The 23,982-nt window shown below is 34.3% G+C and overlaps 2 protein-coding genes across 3 annotated transcripts; one reads left to right on the top strand and one right to left on the bottom strand.

The window, feature by feature from the left end:
- Positions 1-372: 372 nt before the first annotated feature.
- BMY2 (beta-amylase 2) lies at positions 373-7,040 on the top strand. Its single transcript, XM_047293573.2, has 10 exons — positions 373-917; positions 1,370-1,594; positions 2,490-2,570; positions 2,740-2,943; positions 4,054-4,248; positions 4,515-4,679; positions 4,795-5,055; positions 5,750-5,962; positions 6,098-6,314; positions 6,764-7,040. The coding sequence occupies exons 1-10, from the start codon at positions 522-524 to the stop codon at positions 6,781-6,783; spliced, it is 1,977 nt and encodes a 658-aa protein (XP_047149529.1). The 5' UTR covers positions 373-521; the 3' UTR covers positions 6,784-7,040.
- Positions 7,041-7,451: 411 nt separating this feature from the next.
- TRM9 (RNA-binding (RRM/RBD/RNP motifs) family protein) lies at positions 7,452-11,654 on the bottom strand. 2 transcript variants are annotated; one of them, XM_088100351.1, is made up of 8 exons: positions 11,428-11,654; positions 11,002-11,320; positions 10,245-10,346; positions 10,018-10,104; positions 9,764-9,794; positions 9,231-9,430; positions 8,534-8,599; positions 7,452-7,817 (listed from the first exon to the last, which is right to left on the bottom strand). In XM_088100351.1, exons 2-8 carry the CDS (start codon positions 11,299-11,301, stop codon positions 7,761-7,763), a joined length of 843 nt encoding a protein of 280 aa, XP_087956477.1. In that variant the 5' UTR covers positions 11,302-11,320; positions 11,428-11,654; the 3' UTR covers positions 7,452-7,760. The 2 variants fall into 2 exon arrangements, with proteins under 2 accessions (XP_087956477.1, XP_047149530.1); XM_047293574.2 differs by having other exon boundaries at positions 9,231-9,521; positions 9,669-9,794; positions 11,428-11,647.
- Between the last annotated feature and the right edge of the window lie 12,328 nt (positions 11,655-23,982).

Raw genomic sequence — 23,982 nt, 5'->3', positions numbered from 1 at the left:
TTCTCTTTCTAGAGTATATAAATTATTCTTTTCAAACAAATCCCTTGCATTTTCTTATATTAATAAATTATAGTTGATTAAAATTGTATTTCATTTCGAAAATATTTTTGATATAATTAAATAACTTTAAGTGATATGAATCAGTTTTTCATTATTGTTATTCTGTTTTTACCTTCTTTGTATGTACTTTTCTATGTATGTACTTTATTATTATCATGTGTTGAAATAAGAAAAAAAAGGATGCATATAGAACAAACCTGCCAGATAACATGTGGTGTGTTATATGATATCCAACCCTCAAAAAGTTCAAGTATAGAAATTATTTTTTTTTTTTTAAAAAAAAGGTTTTGTTTTTAGTGACAGAGAGAAGTGAGAAATGAAGGCCCAAGTAGGAGGTGGCGTGGTTTACGTTGGGCCAGTTCGTATCAGAAAATCAGAAAAAATAATGAGAAAACGGCGTTGAGTTGAGTTGTGAGAGGAAGAGTGAAGAAGGTGAGAAGCGTCAACGCTGAATTGTGAAGATGAAGAGCATAAACGACGACGGTTCCACGCAAGATCTCGACCCTCAGAGCGACCACAGCTCCGATTACTTAACTCACCCAAACTCTAACCCCCAACCTCACCCTCACCCGCGCCGTCCGCGGGGTTTCGCGGCGGCGGCGGCGGCGGTCACTACCAATTCCGTCGCCAAGGGAAAGAAGGAGAGAGAGAAGGAGAAGGAGCGAACCAAGCTCCGGGAGCGACATCGCCGGGCCATCACCAGTCGCATGCTCGCTGGCCTCCGCCAGTACGGCAATTTCCCCCTGCCCGCGCGTGCAGACATGAACGACGTACTCGCCGCGCTCGCGCGTGAGGCTGGTTGGGTTGTTGACGCCGATGGAACCACCTATCGCCAGTGTCCCCCTCCCTCTCACATGGTTCCTTTCAATTCTCCGAAAATTTCACATTTGAGCTTTAATTCACTCATGATTGCGGCTTCTTATTATTGAATACTCCAGTTTGTTGATGGTTCGGAAGTTGAGATGTGACAATGTGATTGAATTTAGTTAGTTGCTTGTAAGTTAGATCATTGAAAGAAAAACTGACAATAAATAATACACGCCGACAGTGTAAAATTTACGCTGTCATCTAATTACAAACTGCCATATCCTTTAGATTGTTGAGTTTTTGGTGACTACCTTAAAAGTCATCCAATGTATGACTTATATTTGTTGACAGTAAAAATTTTTACACCGAGAGTGCATGCATTTTAAAGCTGAGATGTAAAATAAAAAATTGAAATGAAATGAAACGTTGAGCTGGGAAATGATTTGTTGTGCTAATTTTAAGGTTTTCCCCCTTTGTGTAAATGTAATGTGTTACGATGCAGGGGTCATTTGCGGCTAAATCAGTCGAAAGTCAACTCTCTGGTGGTTCTTTGAGGAATTGTTCTGTAAAGGAAACGATTGAGAATCAGACATCTGTGCTTAGAATTGATGAATGCTTGTCGCCTGCATCCATTGATTCTGTTGTAATTGCAGAAAGGGACTCAAAGAACGAGAAATATACAAATGCAAGCCCTATCAATACTGTTGACTGCTTGGAGGCTGATCAGGTGATTTTGATGGCTAATTCTAGTGGATTTATATCATATTTGATGTTGATTTTGATATGCACGGGCTATGGTTTTAATTGCTCTTGCTGTTTTCCTCGTTTGCAATTATCTGAAATCTGAACATGAACTAAGTATAATGGCTGTAATTTATAATGTGATTCTACATTTGCACTATTGAGTTTTCTTGATATAGCATGACTTTATGGTTGTAAATTTGATATTCCTCCACCTAACTTTTCTGATGGGCCAGATTTGCACTCCAATTGCATAATGCTTTTTTTAATGTTTTTGTTTTTAACATGAGTAATGGGTTTAAATTTAATTTAAGATGGTTGTGGAGCGATATTTGAAACCATAAGTTTGTTCTATTTTTTTTTTTATCAAAATTGACCGCCTTGCAACACTTCTGTTCCTTTTGAAACAAGTCACCAAATGGTTTATTAAGTTACAGTTTGCCCTTTGCAGAAATGAAAGAAGTGATGGAGTGTGTTAACAGATAAACTTAACATTTAGAATTTGCTCCTCTTGATATGGAAGTATTTTTGCTTAATATGATGGTATGTGAAGCTCACAACCGTTGGGGACAACCTGAGTTTCAGGATAAGTAAAATTCACTATAAATCTTTATAAGCAAAAACTTCACAATGACAATACTGATATAGAACAATATAGAAAATAAATATTACACCTGAATTTGCGGAACTGATACTAATTTTGTAAATATGACTTCCTCAATGGCTTTGTTTTGGTTCTTGGTATGCCATGTAGTTTTTAGAATGAAACTAAATTATTTTCTATATTAAGTGATTTTAACTTATGCATAACCATAATATTGAGCCTTATGTATGAGCAGATGTGATCCAGGACCAGCTGATAGTGTAATTTTTTAATGCAGCTTATGCAAGATATTCATTCTGGGGTGCACGAAAATGATTTTACTGGCACACCATATGTTCCTGTTTATGTAAAGCTTCCGGTAAGTGTCCTTCATTTGCTGCTTGCTGAATAACTAGCTTTGATCATGTTTAATTTCTTCACTCTGGACAACAAATTGTAAATGTACGACTATCATTTGTTTATCCTATTTAGTACTTTGTTTTCCTTGTATTTGATTATAAGGTTTAAAAATTAGTCTTTTATTGCAGGCTGGTATTATTAACAAATTTTGCCAGTTGATTGATCCTGAAGGCATTAAGCAGGAGCTAATGCATATGAAGTCTTTAAATGTAGATGGTGTTGTTGTGGATTGTTGGTGGGGCATTGTTGAAGGCTGGAGCCCGCAGAAATATGTGTGGTCTGGCTATAGGGAGCTTTTTAACATCGTTAGAAAATTCAAACTTAAGTTACAGGTATTATTTCACTTGCTCATATAATCCTATCCATACATAATGCATTGATATTCATTGGAATCTAAGTTATTTATTTTCTTGGAATACATTTTCTCGTTTGGACTTTTGATCATGGTTAGTAGTATCACACAATTCATGATACAACTAGTGCAATATAAGTGTGAGTTGTACTAATTTTGGGTTTGACTTGCATATGAATTGTGCAATTTGCAAACAAATTTTGTCCCCTGCATATGTACGGCCTCTGTTCCACTTAAGCTGCACTTGTTGCTGGTGGGTCAAGAAGGGAGATGACCCTCAACCTTAAAGTTAAATGACAGGGTACTGAGTTTTATTTTTTAATTGAGGAACTTTTATATTTTAGTTCCAAGACAAACACTGCAACATACAATTTTTGACTTTGGGCCGCAAGTTATCCACTGGGCCATGTATTCGTATAGAACTTTCTAATATCTTTTAATCACAATATAGAGAATAAAAAACAAAAGATCTAGGTTCATTACTATCAAGTTTTATTTCGTATTTAAATAGATATTTTCTACTCATGACATTTGGAAACTGAAATAAAAATTATTTTCAAACTTATATGTTTCTTTCATAGCTATTTAATTTCACGATGCTGTTATATGTGTGTATTTTTTTTTATTATGTTGCTTTTAGATTTATCTTTATTATGATTTTGAATCTTGCTATTCATGATTCTGAAAATGAGCCTTCGGATCCATAATTTCTATCCCAATTCAGCCGCCATGCTTTTGATAGATTTCCTGCCTATATTTAACACTTGAAACTAGTAAAAAACAGGAATGACATAATATTGAAGAGATAATTTCAGGATGAACGGATGTTGTCTACTACCTATGACATCTATTTTTTATATGGAAATTTAAACATAATAGCTAGTGGATGAATTCATTAATACTATTCCTTGAAGAAATGTTTCTTCAGTGTAATTAATAAAACCATGCTCTAGAAGCATAATATTTGAAACACCACTTAGAATGTCTTTAGAGGTTTCTATGATTGGATGTGTATTTTTGTCATGGGAATTGGGAACCGTCTTTGAAGTTGTTGGAGAACCTCTTTTCATTCTTGTTTAAAATTCTGAAGGTTGTTATGGCATTTCATGAATGTGGAGGGAATGATTCTAGTGATGCATTGATTTCCCTCCCACAATGGGTTTTGGATATTGGAAAAGACAACCAGGATATATTCTTCACAGATCGTGAAGGACGGAGAAATACTGAATGCCTTTCTTGGGGGATTGACAAAGAACGAGTTCTCAAAGGAAGAACTGGAATTGAGGTATGAAAATTTTTAGCCCTACTGCTAGATTCAAAGATTTGACATTCACGGTTATTGTTAAATGTCTGTTAGTTACATTTACATACTAATTTCCGGTATTGTTGTACATTTCACCTTATTAAAAAATAAAAGGGCAGTTCTTTCTAGCATGTGCAGAATTCTTTGTGGTCATAGATTATATTCTTTGAAGTATTCTTCAATTGAAATCTACTAGTGTTTTCATTTCTCATGTTTGTTAGTGATTATCCTTTTCTGAAAATATGCAGGTCTATTTCGATATGATGAGAAGCTTTCGGACAGAGTTTGATGACCTGTTTGCAGAAGGTCTGATTTCTGCTGTTGAAGTTGGACTTGGAGCATCCGGAGAGCTGAAATATCCTTCTTTCTCAGAAAGAATGGGATGGAGGTATCCTGGTATCGGTGAGTTTCAGGTACCTCATATTGTGGCTTAATTGCAAAATTGTTGAATTATTCTGTACCATAAATAGTGTGCGTGCTATCATATTTTAAAGTAGTCCTGTTTGCTGTCTCATCTTCTATGGGCAGTGCTATGATAAATACCTGCAACATAGTCTGCGGAGAGCAGCCAAATTACGTGGTCATTCTTTCTGGGCTAGAGGACCTGATAATGCTGGACATTACAATTCTATGCCGCATGAAACTGGATTCTTTTGTGAGCGAGGTGATTATGACAATTACTATGGACGATTCTTCTTACATTGGTACTCCCAGACATTAATAGACCATGCAGATAATGTTTTGTCTCTTGCAACCCTTGCTTTCGAGGAGACAAAAATAATTGTCAAGGTAGTGTTCCCGGTATCAGTTTCTTTTTCTCCAGTAGTTTTGTCTAGGTCGTATGACTAAATTTGGATGATGTTTGTTATTGGCTGCATTATCAGGGATTTAGATTCAGTTTGGTATCCCTTTTCAAATTTGGGTTCCATTTACTACACGTTTTACATTTAAGAGAAAAACTTTTCATGGAATAAATGTTAATGGTATATAACTCCTTACTTGTGTAAAATAGAATTTGAGTGCATAAATAAAAGCTTTGGTTAAGAAATGGATATAGTAAAAGCCAAAGGGAATAGAGTGAAGACTTGTGAGCAAAACTGGTAAATAAGATGATATCAATATCTGAAAGGAAACTCAATTTTAGAATTAACATTTGGACACAGATTTGAAAAACGAACAATAGCTAAGGAATTTATATCCACATATCAAATGTGATAGCATATTTCAGGAATCGTTCTGCAGCAGACCCAAATGGATCATGATGATATTTTGTTAGTATACTATCGTTTCTATAGTTGACTATAGTTGACTTGTATAAGGAAAAACCAAATTTTAATTTTTCTCTTCCGTATTTTTCTTAAGATGTTTGTCTCATATATTTAACCTTAGGAAGCATAGTCATCGTATCTCCTTTAAAAGTCATATCCTGCCGTAGAAAGTACAAGTATATAAACTGAAACTAAGTGACAATGATTTCATGTAGGTTCCTGCTGTATACTGGTGGTACAAGACTCCTAGTCATGCGGCAGAGTTGACAGCAGGATATCACAACCCAACAAATCAGGATGGGTACTTTCCTGTGTTTGAGGTTTTAAGAAAACATGCTGTCACCATGAAATTCGTCTGCTTAGGGTTTCATCTTTCCAGCCAGGAAGCTAACGAATCATTGATTGATCCTGAGGGTCTGAGTTGGCAGGTAATGCTTTCTATGTTCTAAAGAATGTTGCTTAATTAGGTACTTTGCAGAACATATTTTGGTCAACATGGACGATTAGTCCCAAGTATGTTATCTTTGTTATGAATGATCATTGTTTGTTTTATGTTTACACAGGTGTTAAACTCAGCTTGGGATCGTGGGTTGATGGCTGGTGGAGAGAATGCACTCCTCTGCTACGATAGAGAAGGGTACAAGAGATTGGTTGACACCGCAAAGCCGAGAAATGATCCTGATCATCGACATTTTTCATTCTTTGTTTACCAGCAACCATCTTTGCTGCAGGCTAATGTTTGCTTGTCCGATTTGGATTTCTTCGTTAAATGCATGCATGGTAAGGACCCCTGGAATTTACTCTGTTTTATGTGAGAATTATTCTTGTCACGTTCTTTGCACAAAGCACGATATTTTTCAAAATCATTGTCTCAATCAATGTTTTCTCTCCCTTTACGTCCCGCAATATCCACCATTTCTCAATCTCAGGGTATCGTGTATAGTCTGATAGAATTTAAGTTCAGTTAAATATGTTTTTAGTCCATCTAAACTTTGAATGTGATACCTGTAATACAGGGAATTTTGATCTTTTTAAGCACCATTATCAAAACCGATTAAAATTATATTTAAACCTTTCAAATTTGATATAAATTATGCCTAAAGCATTGATTAAGTTTCTTTACTACTAAACGTTTTCAAGCCGGCTTCGTAATTGCAAAATCTGTTATCAAGTTCTTGTTCAGCAAATATTTTCCATCTAATGTTTATTAAAGCTAGCTATTCTTGCAGGTGAGATGACGGATCTGTAATGGCTGCAAATTGTAAAGTTTTAACTGTAGGTCATTTCGTGGGGGTAAATGATCATCGCAATGCCATTTGTAACAATGTCATCTACATATAATAATATTCGTAGAATCGTTGCCTACAAGAAGTGGCCTAGTCCTCAAGCAACGCCTATTTAAGGCATTCCAACATCTAATCTTTCTAACCGATTAAAATAGCCAATTATAAAATGTGATTATGGATGGCAATGTTTGCTAGCGATAATAAAAAGCATTTTAGTCTATCTATTGTTGGTTTGGACCTTATATTATTATTCCAAAGTATTTAGGGGGTTCGGAATCCATTCAGCTACCGAACTGAATGAATGTTTAATGCGATGAATGTATACATAGCATTGGGTTAGTGCAGTTAAGATTCATCATAAAACGACCACGTTTCCATTCATGTGCTGTTGTTTTTGGTTGTATGGATTCACCCAGACTTCCATTTACATAAATATATACTGGTTTAAAACTGAGTGATTTAAAAGATTTGGTCAGCATAATGCTCTCCATCTGAACGTTAAACACCAAGTGCTCGCAAAATAATGTAATCAAAACAAAATTGAAAATGAGTTATATGAATCCGACCCTTGACAGAAATGTTATGCCAGGGAAGCCCATTTGGTTACCACTGAAAAATTATTGGAATACTCTTGTGTGGAATATCTGGAGCATTATGACACGTTCAAAAAAAAAGAAAATGCACAAGTGAGTAGTTATAAGAATTATACATTTCATCAAACGAATCAGATGAGAAAAAAATCTAATGTGACGATGGTGTAGACATAGAAATGTTGGGGTTAAGGCTGGTAGTGACCTATTTAAATATTCCTAATCAAAGAAACATCTTGCATGTCGTGAGTATTATAATATCAAGAACAAGCAAACAGATGCAGAACACACCTCAGGTTATACCAGTCCAACTCTCAATTACTCATTCTCACTGCCGCCTCAGTTAAACCTTATCTTTGAGAATCGCAATACTGCGGAAAATCACATTTGCATAAACCTGCTCTAACCTGGTACACACAAGTACTTGTTTTTAACATGAGAATATATATATAGACAGTAAAGACAAACCTTGCAACAAACAATTACTTATTAATTGTTGTAGTATAAAAGTATGCAGGAAATGCTAGATTTCTGCACTGTCAAATGCATATTAGATTTCTGCAAATGCATATTAGATTTCTACACTGTCAAATGCACTAAATAATTAGTGACCAATTTAAACACTAATTATTTTAGTAGACAAAATCATGGTAGTTAAGGTTAGAGACCATTGAGAGTTTAATTTCCAAAAAATTATAATTTTTTATTCATAATAGAAATTATTTTAGATTCCAAATTTATAAATTGGTATCTAAGTTAGTCACTATAGTGACTAATTATTTTTTATCTATAAAATCGGTTGCTATTTAAGAATTTTCTTGTAGTGTTTTATTTTCCAAACCTGCTTATTAATATAGGAATACTGCATTGGAAAATTATAGCCAATGCAAACTGATCATATTTACTAAGAAAATAACAATAAAAATACTGAAATGTGCATTTCAAAATCAAAAGTCCATACATCAAAAAGGATTTCATATGAGGGTATGACAGCTACTGAAATAATTGCATTACCAACATTTCTGTATTCTTGTGCTGAAGTACTAGATACTGAATCAGAAACAATAATATGGTGTTTACAGGAAGATCCGAACCAAAAAGACAATGACATCCATCAACTTACCTTACGAAATGTAAAAGATACCCTTCTTGAAGCCCTTCTAATGACATTGCCATTAACTTTATCAATCTGTGGGGAGACAATATATTTAGTTGGAAAAATATGTTATCAAGACACCTGAATGCACTTCAAGTAAAAAACCAATCTTCATGTTTTCTGCTAATACTAACAAAAATTGTCAGGAATTAGGATAATAAAGTTGCCCTGCTAGGAAACACATGAAAAGAGCTGCAAAGTTATGGGACTGATACTATTAGGAGGCACCTCAATTGAGTAAAAGGTTGTAAGTCCATCAGAATTCAACATTTTGGGTCTTTAATATGCTCTTTTATAAATCCAGCACGCTTATCTGAAGTGCTCAGTGTGAAAAGCATAATAAGGAAATACAGATTGTCTAGTAACGAAAGAAACATTATGAACTTAATATCTTAAATACAGAAATTTTCAAACAAGGATCTCTTGGAAAATGGGATCTTTTACTAATTTTATATTGAAAATTTAGGAAAAATTTTGGCTTGCTAAATGAGCCAAAAAAAAAAAGGTTTTTTGCTTTTGGACTCTCATGCCTTTTAAGATATATTTTTCATAATTTTTCCATTCAAATGACCACAAATACACCACTTTCAGACCATGATAGTAAACAGGATTTTGAAATGTAACAATTTCTTTCCGCATGTAAAAGTACACAGCATAATCACACCTTGTGATGTGGAATGTAATGATGCCAGGCATAACGTGCTTCTCCAGACAAGAGTAGCAAAGACCGAGGAGGAAGATAGATAGCTCTCCTTTTAAAATTTGATTGATCTTCTGTATTTTCTGATTTTGCAATAGAACTTGAGGCAACTTTAGGAAGCCAATCACCATTTTCATACCGTCTGAACTCCATTATACAGGGCCCTGATAATGAAAGGCTGAAAATTAAATCTTCAAATGCAGAGTGAGTGTCTATATGAGGGGACAGACCCACTCCAGGTGGGTACTCATTTACCTGGTGGTGCATAACAACAATTAACTTAGAACATCATAAACAGTATTGACTATATGCAATAACTCATTTTCCCTTATAAATGAACTAATAATAGCATCAATTTATCACCCGATTAAACAATTACGGAGTACTAGTAAGTATGAATACCGTAAGTTGGTCCAAAACTATATTTTTAATATTCTTGAAACTTGGACATGATGAAATTCTTTCTAGTATTGGAGAAACAAATGACGGAAGTTCACCTAAGCAATGCCTTGTATTAACGTTCCTAGTCTGCAAAGCCAAATGAAATGGAAAGAGAGTATAGATTAATCAATCTTCTCACAATACTCAGCAGCCCATTTGTTAAAATATAGCACATTTCCAAGCGGTTTGGAATAAGATCATCAATCTGATAAAGTAATTTTTTAGTTGTCTGGAAAAAAAGGTTGGACCCCTCTAATTTAGGCACAACAAAAACAGATAATGAGAAATCCAAATAATCCTTGAAACTCACATCATAGCGAAACTCATAACCGTAGTGTTGAACCCTTCTTTTTGCAAGACTGTTCCAGGGCCTGCAGTCAACAGCCTGAAGCAGTTCCTGAGAAGATAGAAAAGACCAAAATTTGTACAGGAAGCACCAACATAAGTAAAAAATTATTTCAAACAGAACAATACAAGAAAAATGCAAACATGGTAAGCTAAACAATTTGCATTGATACGGAATGAAAAGTTCATAACCTCTTCTTCTTTAGCACTAATGAAGTCATGAATTAGGTAAAGGCCTGAAATGCTCACTTCTGATGCAGAGATAGATACAGGAACCAAGTCACTAGCTTGATCCTGAACAGATATGTAAACTCGTAAGTGTTAGAATAAAGAATGTAAATTCCACAAACCACCATTGCTTGTTAGAAATGCAAACCTCCTCCTTCCTTGTTAATTTAAAACAATTTTAAGAAACTTATGCGTGTAGCCTGTACATGGAAGTTACTTTAAAGAACATAGCAAAGATGTTTCTTTTACTGATTGACTGTTTAAAAACCTTCACACTAGTAGTTTATCAAAATTAAGCTTTATGAATAATACATAAAATAAGGAGTGGCATGAATCGTCAACCAATAAAAATCATTATGAGCATGACTCTTCAAGTAGTCATTGCAAAAGGTAGCAAACTTACTCTACACAACAATTTTACGATTGAAGGGATTGCATGCGTTATATATCCTTAAACAAGTAAAGTAAATATAAGAGAAAACTCTTACAAATTTGTCTATGCATAATCTAATTTTAACTTGTGAAGAAATGAATTTCACTCCTTTTCTTCTTATTTTTGTCTCCTACAAGTCCTTATGGAAAATCTCGTCCAAACATACTCTATTATTCCAATCAAATAGAATGTAAATGAAATAATGCAAATAAAGCTGTAATAATTAGAAAGCCCTAAATATAAACACGAACCGATTTATAGTGAAATGAATGGTGTTAGTAGTAGAACCTGTATATTTGGCTGAAGCACGGAATAACGGATATGCATGGACCGACCTCCAAGTTGAGGACATGGGCGTCCATGTAATGCCTTCAAGGCAGCTTGTGCAGAGCCCTCTTCAGCATAGGCCACAATGACACGTGTCCCACTATCGTCTGCTGCATAAACTCCCTTAAGCTCTCCAAATTTGCAGAACACTGATGCAATGTCATCATCAGAAATCCCCACCGCGGGCCCACAATTGGCCACGTAAAGGTTCGCACTCAACTCACCACCATTCTTGGGACGTCCAAACCTTGGCAAACTCATATCAATACCCACATCGAAGCTGCATAAATAAATCAAACAATTTTCATTAGAATCATCGGAGGACTTGTTTGGTTCGACCCAGTTGAGGATCACGAAAAACTATAATGGAATAATATGAATACGCACTTCCCCTGATGAGGGTAAGAATCAAGTTTCAATTTTGCCGAATCCAAGCTTTATTGCTGTGTGTGCTGCGCAATCAAGCTCATAGAACCTACACCAAATCAAAGGATTTGAATCTGTATTGGGTCAAATTAATCTATCGGTTGGAAGATGCTATTTGCACCCCTTTTAAAAATTGAAATTAATTCCCGTCATATAATCTTTTAGATATATTTCGGGAAATTAGTCGCTGCTACGTAAAAAAATGCATTGTGAAAATTTTCTGCAAAGGTTAGAAAAATAAGAATTTGGAATATTAAAATAGTGGAAGTATACAGAAAGCTTTTTTATTTTTCAGTGTGCCATTATACTATTATACTATGACTTCAATATTATAATCAAAATTAAATTACTAAAATTGTGTGATGTTCTCAAGACTTTCCTTTGCAGGTCATTAACTTTAATTAAATAGTATAAAATTTTCATAATTTCAACTTATATATTAAAGTCAAGTTATTTTACCACAACTTCAACTTAATTTAAGAAAAAATGTGTTTCACTAGCAAGATTTCTTCACCATAATGTGTGACACCAGCTTTTCACGACTTGAGTGAAAGTAATATATATATATAGATATATATATATATATATATATATAGATATATATATATATAGATTTTGCTATAGTTTTGGACGACTTGAGTGAAAATAGTTTTGGACGGTATGGAAAGGAATGGATTCTTCTACATTGGAGAGATCTTCTTAGGTGTAATTTTGAGAGGAATTGATTCCCCTAACTAAAACTGATTCAATGTGTTTTTAGTTGAGAAAATCAATTCTTCCCTATCTACTAAAAAGAACTCTCAATACATTATCATGATGTAAGATACACTAACACTTACAATTTCTAGAAAATGAATAAATAGCAACCGACTACTTCAATAATTGCTAAATGTATTAAATCCACGCACAAAGCAAAACATCATTATTTGTAAAAAACCATAATCCTTAATAATTCTTATTCAATAATAATAATAATAATAATAATAATAATTCCTTAAATATTTCAAAACCAAGCATTTTAGCTTCAATCATGGACAGTAAGTCATGTCTCATAAATAAGGCATAAACTACAACATTGTCTTGCCTTGTTCGTGTTTAATAATAACATAAGAAAATTGTTCAATAAATTCTACTTATTTAGCATGTTTCTTATCGAGCTTGTCTTGGCTTTTAATGTATTTAAGAAATTTATTATCACTTTGACATATAAATTCCTTAAGAAGCAAATAATATTTTCAAGTATGCAAAGCTCTCACTAGGGCATATAACTCCATGTCATAAGTGGAATAGTTTCCCACCGCTCTTTCAACTTTTCACTAAAATAGGATATAAGAACACCATAGTTCTCTTGTTAGGGCATTGAGATGATATATGTCCGTTTTTTAAACATTTGAAACATTTTTTAGAACTTGAATGTGAAGAGAAGAAGTAGTAGGTTAAGAAGTTATTTTACCACTTGAAGACTCATTCTTCTTAAGTTTGGTAGTTGTAGAAGTATATTTCTCCTTCTTAAATTTCTCCTTATCCTTCTGTGAGGTGGATAGTTTTTTATACGAACTTCTTCTTTTGAGTTGTTGTTCTACCTTAGTTGCTTGGTGAATGAGATCTTCCAAAGTTTTGTAATGGTGCATCTCCACTACATTTGAATCTCCTTATTTAACCCATTAAAAATCTAGCCATTGTAGCCAAAGGTGTTTCCTCCACTCTCACCTTCATCAATGTGACTTCCATATCTTGGACATAATCTTCAACACTCTTATTTCCTTATGTAAGTTTTTATAGCTTGTTGAAGATCTCATTTTTGTAATAAGGAGGCACAAATTTCTCCCTCAAAGTTAACTTCAATCATTCGCAGGAAGAAATTGATTGCCTTCTCCTCCTAGCTATGTCCATAGTGTTTTGATAAAACTAATTCAAAACATAGCTTCAAACTCCAAGGATGTCGTAAGAACCTTATCATCATCATCATAATCATAAGAGTTGAAGATTTGATCAAGCTTCATTTTCCATGCTAGGTAGGCTTTCAAGTCATTAGCTTTAATAAATTTAGGGATTTTAATCTTTCTTAACATCGTATCTCTTATAGATGTGTGGTTCCCAAACTCCTATGGTCTTCGGCCTCGCCTTGGTATAAAACCATGCTTCTTTTCATCATTATAAGAAGAATGGTCTAACTCATCATGTCTCCTTCTCATTCTCTCCATTTCGTCCAATCTCACACTCACATCTTCATGAGACTTTTGAAGTCTTTTAAATTATAGTTAAGTATGTTATTACATTTGAGTCATTTGTAAGTTGATTTTATCAAGTAAAATCATAATTGTTGTAGTCTTAGGTGACGGAAGATAACTATTCGGTGAAGAAGTCATGTCCTATAAGAAAATGTTAGTAATAATAAAAATATATTTAGGACCTCACCACACTTTTAAGTGTTTCACTCAAATTTCACTCATGTACCATATTTATAGGTTTTTTCATGAATATACTATCTTACATTTTACCACTCAAATTCTCATTAGCACTTGGCAAAGAACTTCATTAGCTTAAGCTAAGAGTGAACGAACAATATAAAAAATGTTGAGATCTAAATCTTGATTCAAAAGGTAAAAGAAAATACAAAACTCTAGATAAAACTTCGAGGCATTTTAAAAGACATAAAAATTATAAAATTAGAAAATAATAGGAGTACCAAAAAAATTTAAATGAGACAACACATGTACTCTAAGAAAAAGATTTATTGCAATTCAATAGATAAATAAACCATAAATAAAAAACAAAAAAATGCAAAAAAAATTTGTGTTGAATTCTTCAATTTTTTTTCTCTTGGATCCTTACTTTTTCTTTTTCTTTTCTTTCAATATATATTTGCTTCCTTTTAACTTGGATCCATTATTCTTTCTTTTCTTTTCAATTTTACAGTTCAACACACAAACAAAGAAAACTAAATAGATTACTCTTCAAACACCAAAACTCATGGAAAATAAAAATAATCAATTAATTAGGACTATAATTAACAAAAAAACACAAAAATAGATAATTTAAACGAATCAAATGTAGAATTTCACAATTTAAACAAAAAACACAAAGAACACGAGAAAAGTTAAAAACTCAACGGAATTGGATAAAACCTTACGGGTTTTAATCCTTACAAAATTCTAAAAATAATGAACTTAACAAAGTTTCAAAACAAGCACAAAACACAAAATATTCAAAAAATTTTTTTTTGATTTTTTATATGACAGAAAAATTAAGATATAAGAGAAAATAAAAACCAGAACCTTACTTTAGATATCAAATGATACAATTTGGATAATAGATGATACGCTCTGGTACCATATGATACGATATTATCTAGGAAAGAGAACAATCATTCTGAATTTTAATCCTTAAGAGGAAAAAACAAAAATAAATCAAAGAAAGAATAAGACAGATATGAAGACGTGACAACCTAGTAGATTGATAAGTCAATGAAGATTCACCACAAAGATTATCATCGTTGATAAGAATCAGAGTTGGAGACGTCACAATCTAATAGATTGATAAGTCAAGGAAGATTCACCATAATGAAATCCATTTATGATAAGAATCAGAGTTCTAATTCAAGAACCAAGATAATTCTTACTTAATCAAAATTTATATATTGACCAATCGAGGTGTCTACATATACATTTAGTGTCTCTTTATATAAGCACAAATGTTTAAGCAACCTAAAAAACTCTAAAAATATCTCAAAGACATTAAGCACAAAAATAACTTGAAAAATTAAAAAATAGAAACGAACTTTTCGCCCAATGAACTTACAAAATTAAAATAAAATTATAAAACTTTTAATTGCCTATACTATTTTATAAGGGTGCTACAAGCCATCATGATCTTTATTTCATTTAAGTTCTAAGCTTTGTGAAGCTTCACGAGCCTTAAGGAGATTTGTTCTTTTAAGTGTTTGTTTCTTGAATTTATCATATGTCTTTTGAATTGTAATAGCAGTTTTTCCTATATAAGATCTAAAGATAGTCCTCTATAAGGAAAACTTATTAGAAAATGTAGTATTGAAAGTGGTATAATGTGTGCATTTTTATATATAATACTATATATAAAAATATGGTATTAATGTAGTATTCGTTTATACTAGTGATCAAGTGTGGATAAGAATTAGAAACCTTAAAGTGAAGAGAAATCTTGAAATTGCATAAAACTGATCTAGTATAACGTTCCATAAACTTAAAGTGGTTTATATCTTGCTAAATGATTTTCCTTGTGTACTACATGTTATGGTTATGATTGTATTACCATATTTTTGAAAATACCTATGTATGTGTGAAGATTTTAGTTTTATATTTGCAAAAAGGTTATTTTCAAAGAGAAATGTTAATGTAGGATGAATCCAAGTGTATTGAAGGGACTCTTGTAATGTGAAATTATCCCAACTCTACTAATATTCAACTCACATAGAGAATGATAACTAGGTGATGAGAGACTTCATAGGATATTATGAAAGAGGATTATACTCAGAAAACTAGTTAAGTTAATCCTTTTAGTACAAAATGAAATATATGATGTTTATTGTTATTGTTGAGAATCATTATTGATTCTTTTACTGTAATATGAACCGAAGTCCTTTTCTTCTTAAGGTTTTAGTTTCTGTTATTTTCCCCTAACTGTTTTCTGTTTCCAAGAGCTCTATAAATAGAGCTCTCCTTTTACGTCTTCACATATATGAAAATACAGCGATTACAAACAATAACAAGAGAAGAAAGAAAGGATTAGTTTTACTTACTTGTCTCTTCATTCTCTCCATTTTTCTCTTCTGCATCCTAGCCGTTTGACGCCACCGGACCACCGTGCTGCCATCGTCTTCTTCGGTCTCCTGGGAAGAAACCTCTGGAACCTCTGATCTCTCTCTTCCCTTCGCACAGAGTTATCTGCCACGTCCACGCTTTGCTTTTTCCCTGATGGCTTTAATCACGTTGCGGGCCAAGAGCTGTTGGGCCATTCCACTATTCACAATTGATTGGGCCACGGTTTGATATGGTATCAGGAGCTACTCTGCTTCCGCTACCCCCACTGATTTTCTTGAAATTTTCTGGGTTTGTTCTTTCAGTCTTTAACTTCCATGGAACTGGCAGATTTCAACAACCCTTCCAGTCCTTATTACTTACACCCGGGAGAGAACCCAGGTCTAACCCTCATCACTCAAACTTTAAGTGAAAATAACTATTCATCCTGGAGCAGAAGCATGAGAAGAGCTTTGCTGTCCAAGAACAAGATTAAATTCATTGATGGGTCAATAAAGAAACCCCAAAAGGATGATATCCTATATGATGCATGGGAAAGGTGCAACATGATGATATTGTCTTGGGTAACAAAAACTCTTTCACCACAAATAGCCGAGAGTGTCATATATGTGGAAGATGCAAAAGAATTATGGGATGAGCTACAAGAAAGATTTTCCAAGGGTGATCATTTCAAAATTTCAGACTTACTCCAAGACATACATTCCATTAGACAGGGAGAAAGAGGAGTGAGTCAATTTTTTACTGACTTAAAGATTCTTTGGGAAGAATTGGAGTTCTTGAGACCCATACCCACCTGTACTTGCAAGATTCCTTGCAGTTGTGATCTTTCAAGAACCTTCTTGAAATACAGAGAGATGGAGCACGTGATATGCTTTCTAAAGGGATTGAATGAATCCTACAATACAGTAAGGACACAGATCCTGTTAATGGATCCCCTCCCAAACATCAATCGGGTCTTTTCCCTCATTATACAGCAAGAGAGACAGGAAAAGCATGGGTCTGCCGATGCTAAAGTTTTGGCCAGCACTGCTGACAAAAACAGTCAATGGAAAGGACAAGGAAGGGGCTATGGGTCCCGTGGTCAAGGAAGAGGAAGAGGAAAAAATCCCAATTATGGCAAACAGTGTTCCTATTGCAACAAAATGAATCACACTGTGGATGAGTGCTACTCTAAACATGGGTATCCACCTTGGTACAAGAAAGGAGAAGGGAGTCAAGACAGAAAAAATGAATGGAGCTCTGCCCATGCTTGCCAGAATACCACTGAATCCGAAGGAGCTCAGAAAACACAGATTACAAATAAGGACAACATATTTGGCTCTATTACTGCAGAACAGATGCAGAAACTACTCAGAATGATAGACAAAGAAGATGAGCCCACTCACAAAGTTAATCAAATTCAGAGGAACGATATTGCAAACAAGCAAGGTAACTCTTCCTGGATAATTGATACTGGTGCCACAGACCATGTGACACATGATAAAATGAATTTTATGACATACCATGAAATTAAGCCTATTTCTATAAGATTGCCTAACAATACTACTCTCATTGTTAGACATGCTGGTACTGTGAAATTCTCTGAGGACCTCATCATTTTTAATGTTTTACATATTCCTGAGTTCTATTTCAATTTGATCTCAGTTCAAAGTCTTATTAAAGACTTGAATTGTAGTCTAACTTTCTCATCTAAGACTTGCCAGATAAAGGAGAACCACACTTCGAAGATGATTGGATATGCTAATTCTTGGAGAGGGCTCTATTATCTGCAGGGTTTCCCTAAACTGGATCAGGAAAATATTTCCAGGAATGTTCTTTCTTTTAATAAAACTGATGTAAACCTATGGCACTATAGGCTAGGCCATCCAGGGGACAGGGTCATGAAACAAATATGCGAGAACTTTCCCTATGTTAGTTTAGGCTATAATACTGTTTGTGATACCTGTCACTATGCTAAACAAAGAAAACTGTCATTTCAAAAGAGTACTTCTACTACTGCTGAATGCTTTGATATTGTGCACTGTGATATATGGGGTCCTTTTAACACTATCTCTGTTCATGGGCATAAATATTTTCTCACTATTGTTGATGATTACAGTAGACACACTTGGATTTTTTTGATGAATAATAAGGGTCAAACTAGAGATTTATTGCAAAGCTTTGTCATTAAAATTAAAAACCAATTCAACAAAGGGATTAAGACCATTAGGTCTGATAATGGTCCTGAATTTAAGTGTGTGGATTTCTACAAACTACATGGTATTCACCATCAAAGAAGTTGTGTTGAGACTCCTGAGCAAAACTCTGTTGTTGAAAGGAAACACCAACACATTTTAAACGTTACCCGTGGCCTGCTTTTTCAGTCTAATGTACCCAATGCATACTGGTCCTATGCGGTCAGTCATGCAGTTTATCTTGTAAATAGGCTACCTACTCCCACTCTTAATAACAAAACCCCCCATGATCTGCTTTATAATTCACCTCCTACTTATTTGAACCTCAAAATTTTTGGATGTTTGTGTTTTGCTTCCACTCTTGAACAAAACAGAGGTAAACTTGACCCAAGAGCTCGAAAGGCCATTTTCCTGGGCTACAAAACTGGTGTGAAAGGTTACCTTGTGCTTGACATAAGCACCAAGGAACTACTTATAAGCAGGAACGTTATCTTCCATGAAGATGTTTTTCCTTACAAATATGTACAGGACAACAATCCAAATGCAGATAGTGGAAGGGACAGAGTTGATTCACTCACTGATTTTTTTAAAGACCACATCTACACTGGTGATGGCATGCATAATGGAGCAGCTGACCAGGAAGCAACACAATCAATCACTGCTGATGCAGACAGCAGTGACAATGCAGGAGACAGTCAGGAAATGCAAGTGTACAGAAGGTCTAACAGGCCTAGAAAGACCCCTGACTACCTAAAGGATTACATCCACCAGGTCAATCAATCCCTATCTGTGAAAAATAGCCTTAAAACCCCTTACCCGATATCTAATCTGTTGTGCTGTGATAATCTTTCAGAACAGCATCAAAAGTACACCATGGCTGTCACTGGATGCAAGGAACCTAGGTCTTACAGTGAGGCAAAAGGAATAAATGAGTGGGTAGAGGCCATGCAAAGAGAGATCAAAGCTCTGCAGGATAATAACACATGGGTTCTAACAGAGCTACCCCCAGAAAAGACTGCTATTGGATGTAAGTGGGTGTATAAGACGAAATATAAAGCGGATGGTAGCATTGAGAGATTCAAGGCTCGCCTAGTGGCAAAGGGCTACACACAACAGGAGGGAATTGATTATCTTGACACTTTTTCTCCTGTTGCAAAACTCACCACGGTTAGACTACTCATTGCTCTGGCTGCCTCAAACAATTGGTTTCTACATCAACTAGATGTGGATAATGCTTTCCTCCATGGAGATCTTAATGAAGAAGTGTACATGGAGCCGCCTCCAGGTTTGACTAACTACAATAAAGGGCAGGTTTGCAAACTAACAAAGTCTCTGTATGGCTTGAAGCAAGCCAGCAGGCAGTGGTTTGAAAAACTGTCTTCCTTTCTAATATCTGTTAACTACATTCAGTCTAAATCGGATCACTCCTTATTCACTAAAACAACCCCTACAGGTTTCACTGCTCTACTTGTGTATGTAGATGACATTGTTTTGACAGGAAATTCTATGATGGAAATCGACTCCATAAAGGAACTCCTAAACAAGAAATTCCGAATAAAGAATCTTGGAGAACTCAAGTATTTTTTAGGATTGGAAGTGGCTAGATCAAAGAAAGGCATTCATTTGTGCCAAAGGAAGTATGCTTTGGACATACTGGAAGAGACAGGAATGTTGGGATGCAAGCCCTCCTCCACTCCTTTCCTAAGTGATACAACTTCATTATACAAAATGGACAGCTACCTGGATGATCCAGGCCCCTATAGAAGATTAATAGGGAAGTTACTCTATCTCACAAATACTAGACCTGACTTGTGCTTTTCTGTTAATTTGCTTAGTCAGTTCATGCAATCACCCACTGACTACCATTATCGTGCTATTCAGCACATTCTTAGGTACATTAAATCTAAGCCTTCTGAAGGGCTATTTTTTGCTGCTGACTCTCCTATGCAACTGAAAGGCTTCAGTGACTCTGACTGGGCTACTTGCCCTAATACCAGAAGATCCACTACAGGGTTCTGCATTTTCCTAGGATCCTCTCTCATTTCATGGAAGTCTAAGAAGCAGAAGACTGTTTCCAGATCTTCCACAGAAGCTGAATACAGGGCACTTGCAGCCACTGTATGTGAAATACAGTGGCTTTGCTACCTCTTACAGGACCTCCAAATTGAAGTATCAGGGATCCCTGCCTTATACTGCGACAACAAATCCGCAAGACACATAGCTCACAACCAGAGCTTTCACGAACGCACCAAGCATATTGAGCTTGACTGCCATGTTGTTCGTGAGAAAATCCAGGAACGTCTTCTCACCCTTCTTCCAGTGAGATCCGATGAGCAGCTTGCTGATGTCTTCACCAAATTCCCTCACCGCGTCAAGTTCAAGTCTATTATTCCCAAACTTGGACTTGTGACCATACACCGTCCAGTTTGAAGGGAGGCTGTTGAGAATCATTATTGATTCTTTTACTGTAATATGAACCGAAGTCCTTTTCTTCTTAAGGTTTTAGTTTCTGTTATTTTCCCCTAACTGTTTTCTGTTTCCAATATATTAGTCAGAATCTAAACATTAGTCTTAATAATGGAGTTTAAACATTAGTCTTAGAAAAAAGTCTACACATTTATCTAGAGTGGTTGCACTTTAATTGACTGCTTTTATATTTGTTTTTATATATATTTCAAAGACTCTATTTTAAGGTTTTGATGAAAATTATATCTTAAATCTAAACATTTATCTTATTATGTATAAACTTTATAAATGATTACCTCTGTAAGGTTAGGCCGATTTTCCCACTTTCCAATGAAGCACCACCCCAGTGGTATGAAAATAAATATTAATAAATAAGCACGCTTTGATTAACAAATCATAATTTATAATTTAAAGGCAGATTGTTTTTAAGATAAAATAAATAAAATGTGTGAAAAGATCACAGTTAAAGTATCACATTTGATAAATGATTTTCAAACTAAAATGGAATTAATTTTAAATTTCTGAGATATAAACTGTGATACATGTGTGTCAAAAAGCCTTACTGTTAAAATAATACACGCCTGTGTTGCATCGAGTACTTTACTTCAATAAAATAGAACCCATTATTGGACTTTTATATTTATATATTGATGGAAAATTTGATTATTAATTAAATTATTACAAATGGAAATTTTTAACGTGTTTTGTGTACAACATTAGATAAGTTGATTTGGCAAAATCCAACTATTCAATGTCACTATTAATTTTGTATTAGAAAAAATGATCATGCAAAGAAATGATAATGTTGGTTTTTGAAGTGGTGGGAGAGATTCCAATTGAGTTTACATTGCCAACGATTTGTTGGGTAAGTGATCTTAACACCACAAGTCACTCTACATTTGCTCGTGTTTTCCGAAGAACTGGTTATCTTTGCTTGATTGATTTGGAGTTATATTATTTTTACAATATTACTGTGTGTTACATAAAGTTAATGCCTTTTATATATTTAAATTTAAAATTAATAAACATCTTTGAAAATATAAATTATATTTTGAATTTTAAGTAAACAACTTAAATTATTGTATGAATGTCTTGTAACATAATTAATTTGGTGACCTTTTAATATATAATTGACAATCATAAATTTAGGAAGAAAAAACCATTATTCATTATATTTATAATTAAAAATTGAGATTAATTTAAAACAGTAACCCAAATTTTGGTAACTAATATCATATTCCAATTTAAATACATTTCATAAATCAATTATAATTTTTTATTAATAATAAACACTATTTTAGATAATAAAAAAATATAGTTTATAAAATTAGTTAATATAGTGAGTAAGTATTTTTTATATTAACGAGTAGTCTCATAGGAGTTTACACATTGAACAATATATCTAACAAACTAAAATTTTTATTATAATAAACTCTAATAATGACTCTCATATAGAGATGACAAAAAAATTTGTGCCCACAAATATCTGCGGATAAAACCTGCGACGGATAGTTAATATCTGCGGATATTTACTATCCGCGGGTTGCGGGTAGCGGATGTTTTAATACCCACTTATAAATGGGTCAGGTGCGAGTATTATATTATTCGCCGCAAATATCTACTACTCGCAAAAGATAAAAATAAAAATTTAGTTTATAATTTATTAAGTTAAATTTAATTAAAATTAACATTAATTTATATTTTATAAGGTTAAATTTGATTAAAATTAAATTTTAATTTTAATTTATATTTTATATATTTTTTTTTAATTTTATTTATATTTTATTTTAATAATTTTTAAGTTTAATACATCATTTGGTCCCTAGTTTTGGGGTTTTTGTTCAAAGTCGTCCTACGTTTTAAAAAAGTTCAGTTAGGTCCATATTTCATTAAAAAATGTTCAAAATGGTCCTTTTGACTTACGGCGTTAAAAACATAACGATGCAGTTGCCTTTGTGGCCAAAACTGAATGACGTGTAAAGTTTTTGCAATACGTGGCACATATGATATAATTGAATGTGTAAATTAAAAAAAAAATATAATGACGTCAACTAGGTTTAACGAAATGGGTTAAATCAAATTGTCCTTATCTAAGAATCCTATCATGATTTCTAGGTTTAACAATATGGTGAAATTGGTCTTGTAATTACTGTGGCGTGGTGATTCCTTGAAGGTCAAATTTGAAGAGCGTACGTACGTGAAGTAAGTATTGCTAACCCTAGCCTACTTACTTGATGTTCTTGTTGTTGGATTTGGGGGTTAGGGTTTGAGGTGGAAATAGAGGGTGGAAAGTAATGGTGGAGTGGAAAGTGGACAGAGATGGTGGACTGAAGGTGGAAAGTAATGGTGAAGAGGAGGTGGATGGTGAAGTGGAGGTGGACAAAGATGGTGGCCTGGAGGTGGAAACTAAGCCAAATATCTTTCATGTGTTTTTCGTTGATATCTATTTGGGACCAAAGTACACAGTTTTAAATTGAAAAGGGGACCACATTGCACATTTTTTGACTAAAGGGAAAACTAAATTTAACATTACATATAAACACATGAACGTAAACATTGAGCTTCACCTTCACATTACATGAACACCTACAACTGAACGTAAACATTGAGCTTCACCTTCACATTGTTTCTGCGTTTCTGGCGTGTGCAATTTACAGGTTGGTGCCCATGGATGCTGCTTGCAAACTAGGGTTTCTGCGACTTGGGTATGTTGTGAATTGGGTTTCTAGGTGTCGCGATTGCGATTTTCTTGTTCATATTTGGGTTGGAATTTCTGGGTTTTTTGTTGCTTTTCTCTGCTTTGAATTGTAGGTCTGTGTTGATGCTGGTGAAGGCGACATGGTGACCTGAGGGTTTGGTGGTGGCGCGTTTCGTTCTGCGGCAGCAGCGATGGTTAGGGTTTCACGGTGGTGACACAAGGGTTTCTGGTCTTAGGAAAATTAGGGTTTCACGGTGGTGACACAAGGGTTTCTGGTCTTAGGGAAATTAGGGTTTCACGGTGTCCTCCTATCCTTTTACATTAACATTGTCACATCAATGGGTCACAGTTGTCACGTCATAAAAAATTGGAGAGATCACAG

Source organism: Vigna umbellata, chromosome 10, assembly GCF_029865625.1.
Source record: "Vigna umbellata cultivar VRB3 chromosome 10, Vumbellata_1.0, whole genome shotgun sequence".
In the NCBI taxonomy this organism is placed as follows: Eukaryota; Viridiplantae; Streptophyta; class Magnoliopsida; order Fabales; family Fabaceae; genus Vigna; species Vigna umbellata.
Note: the sequence above shows the minus strand (reverse complement) of the source record. Positions and strands in the feature narration are given on the sequence as shown.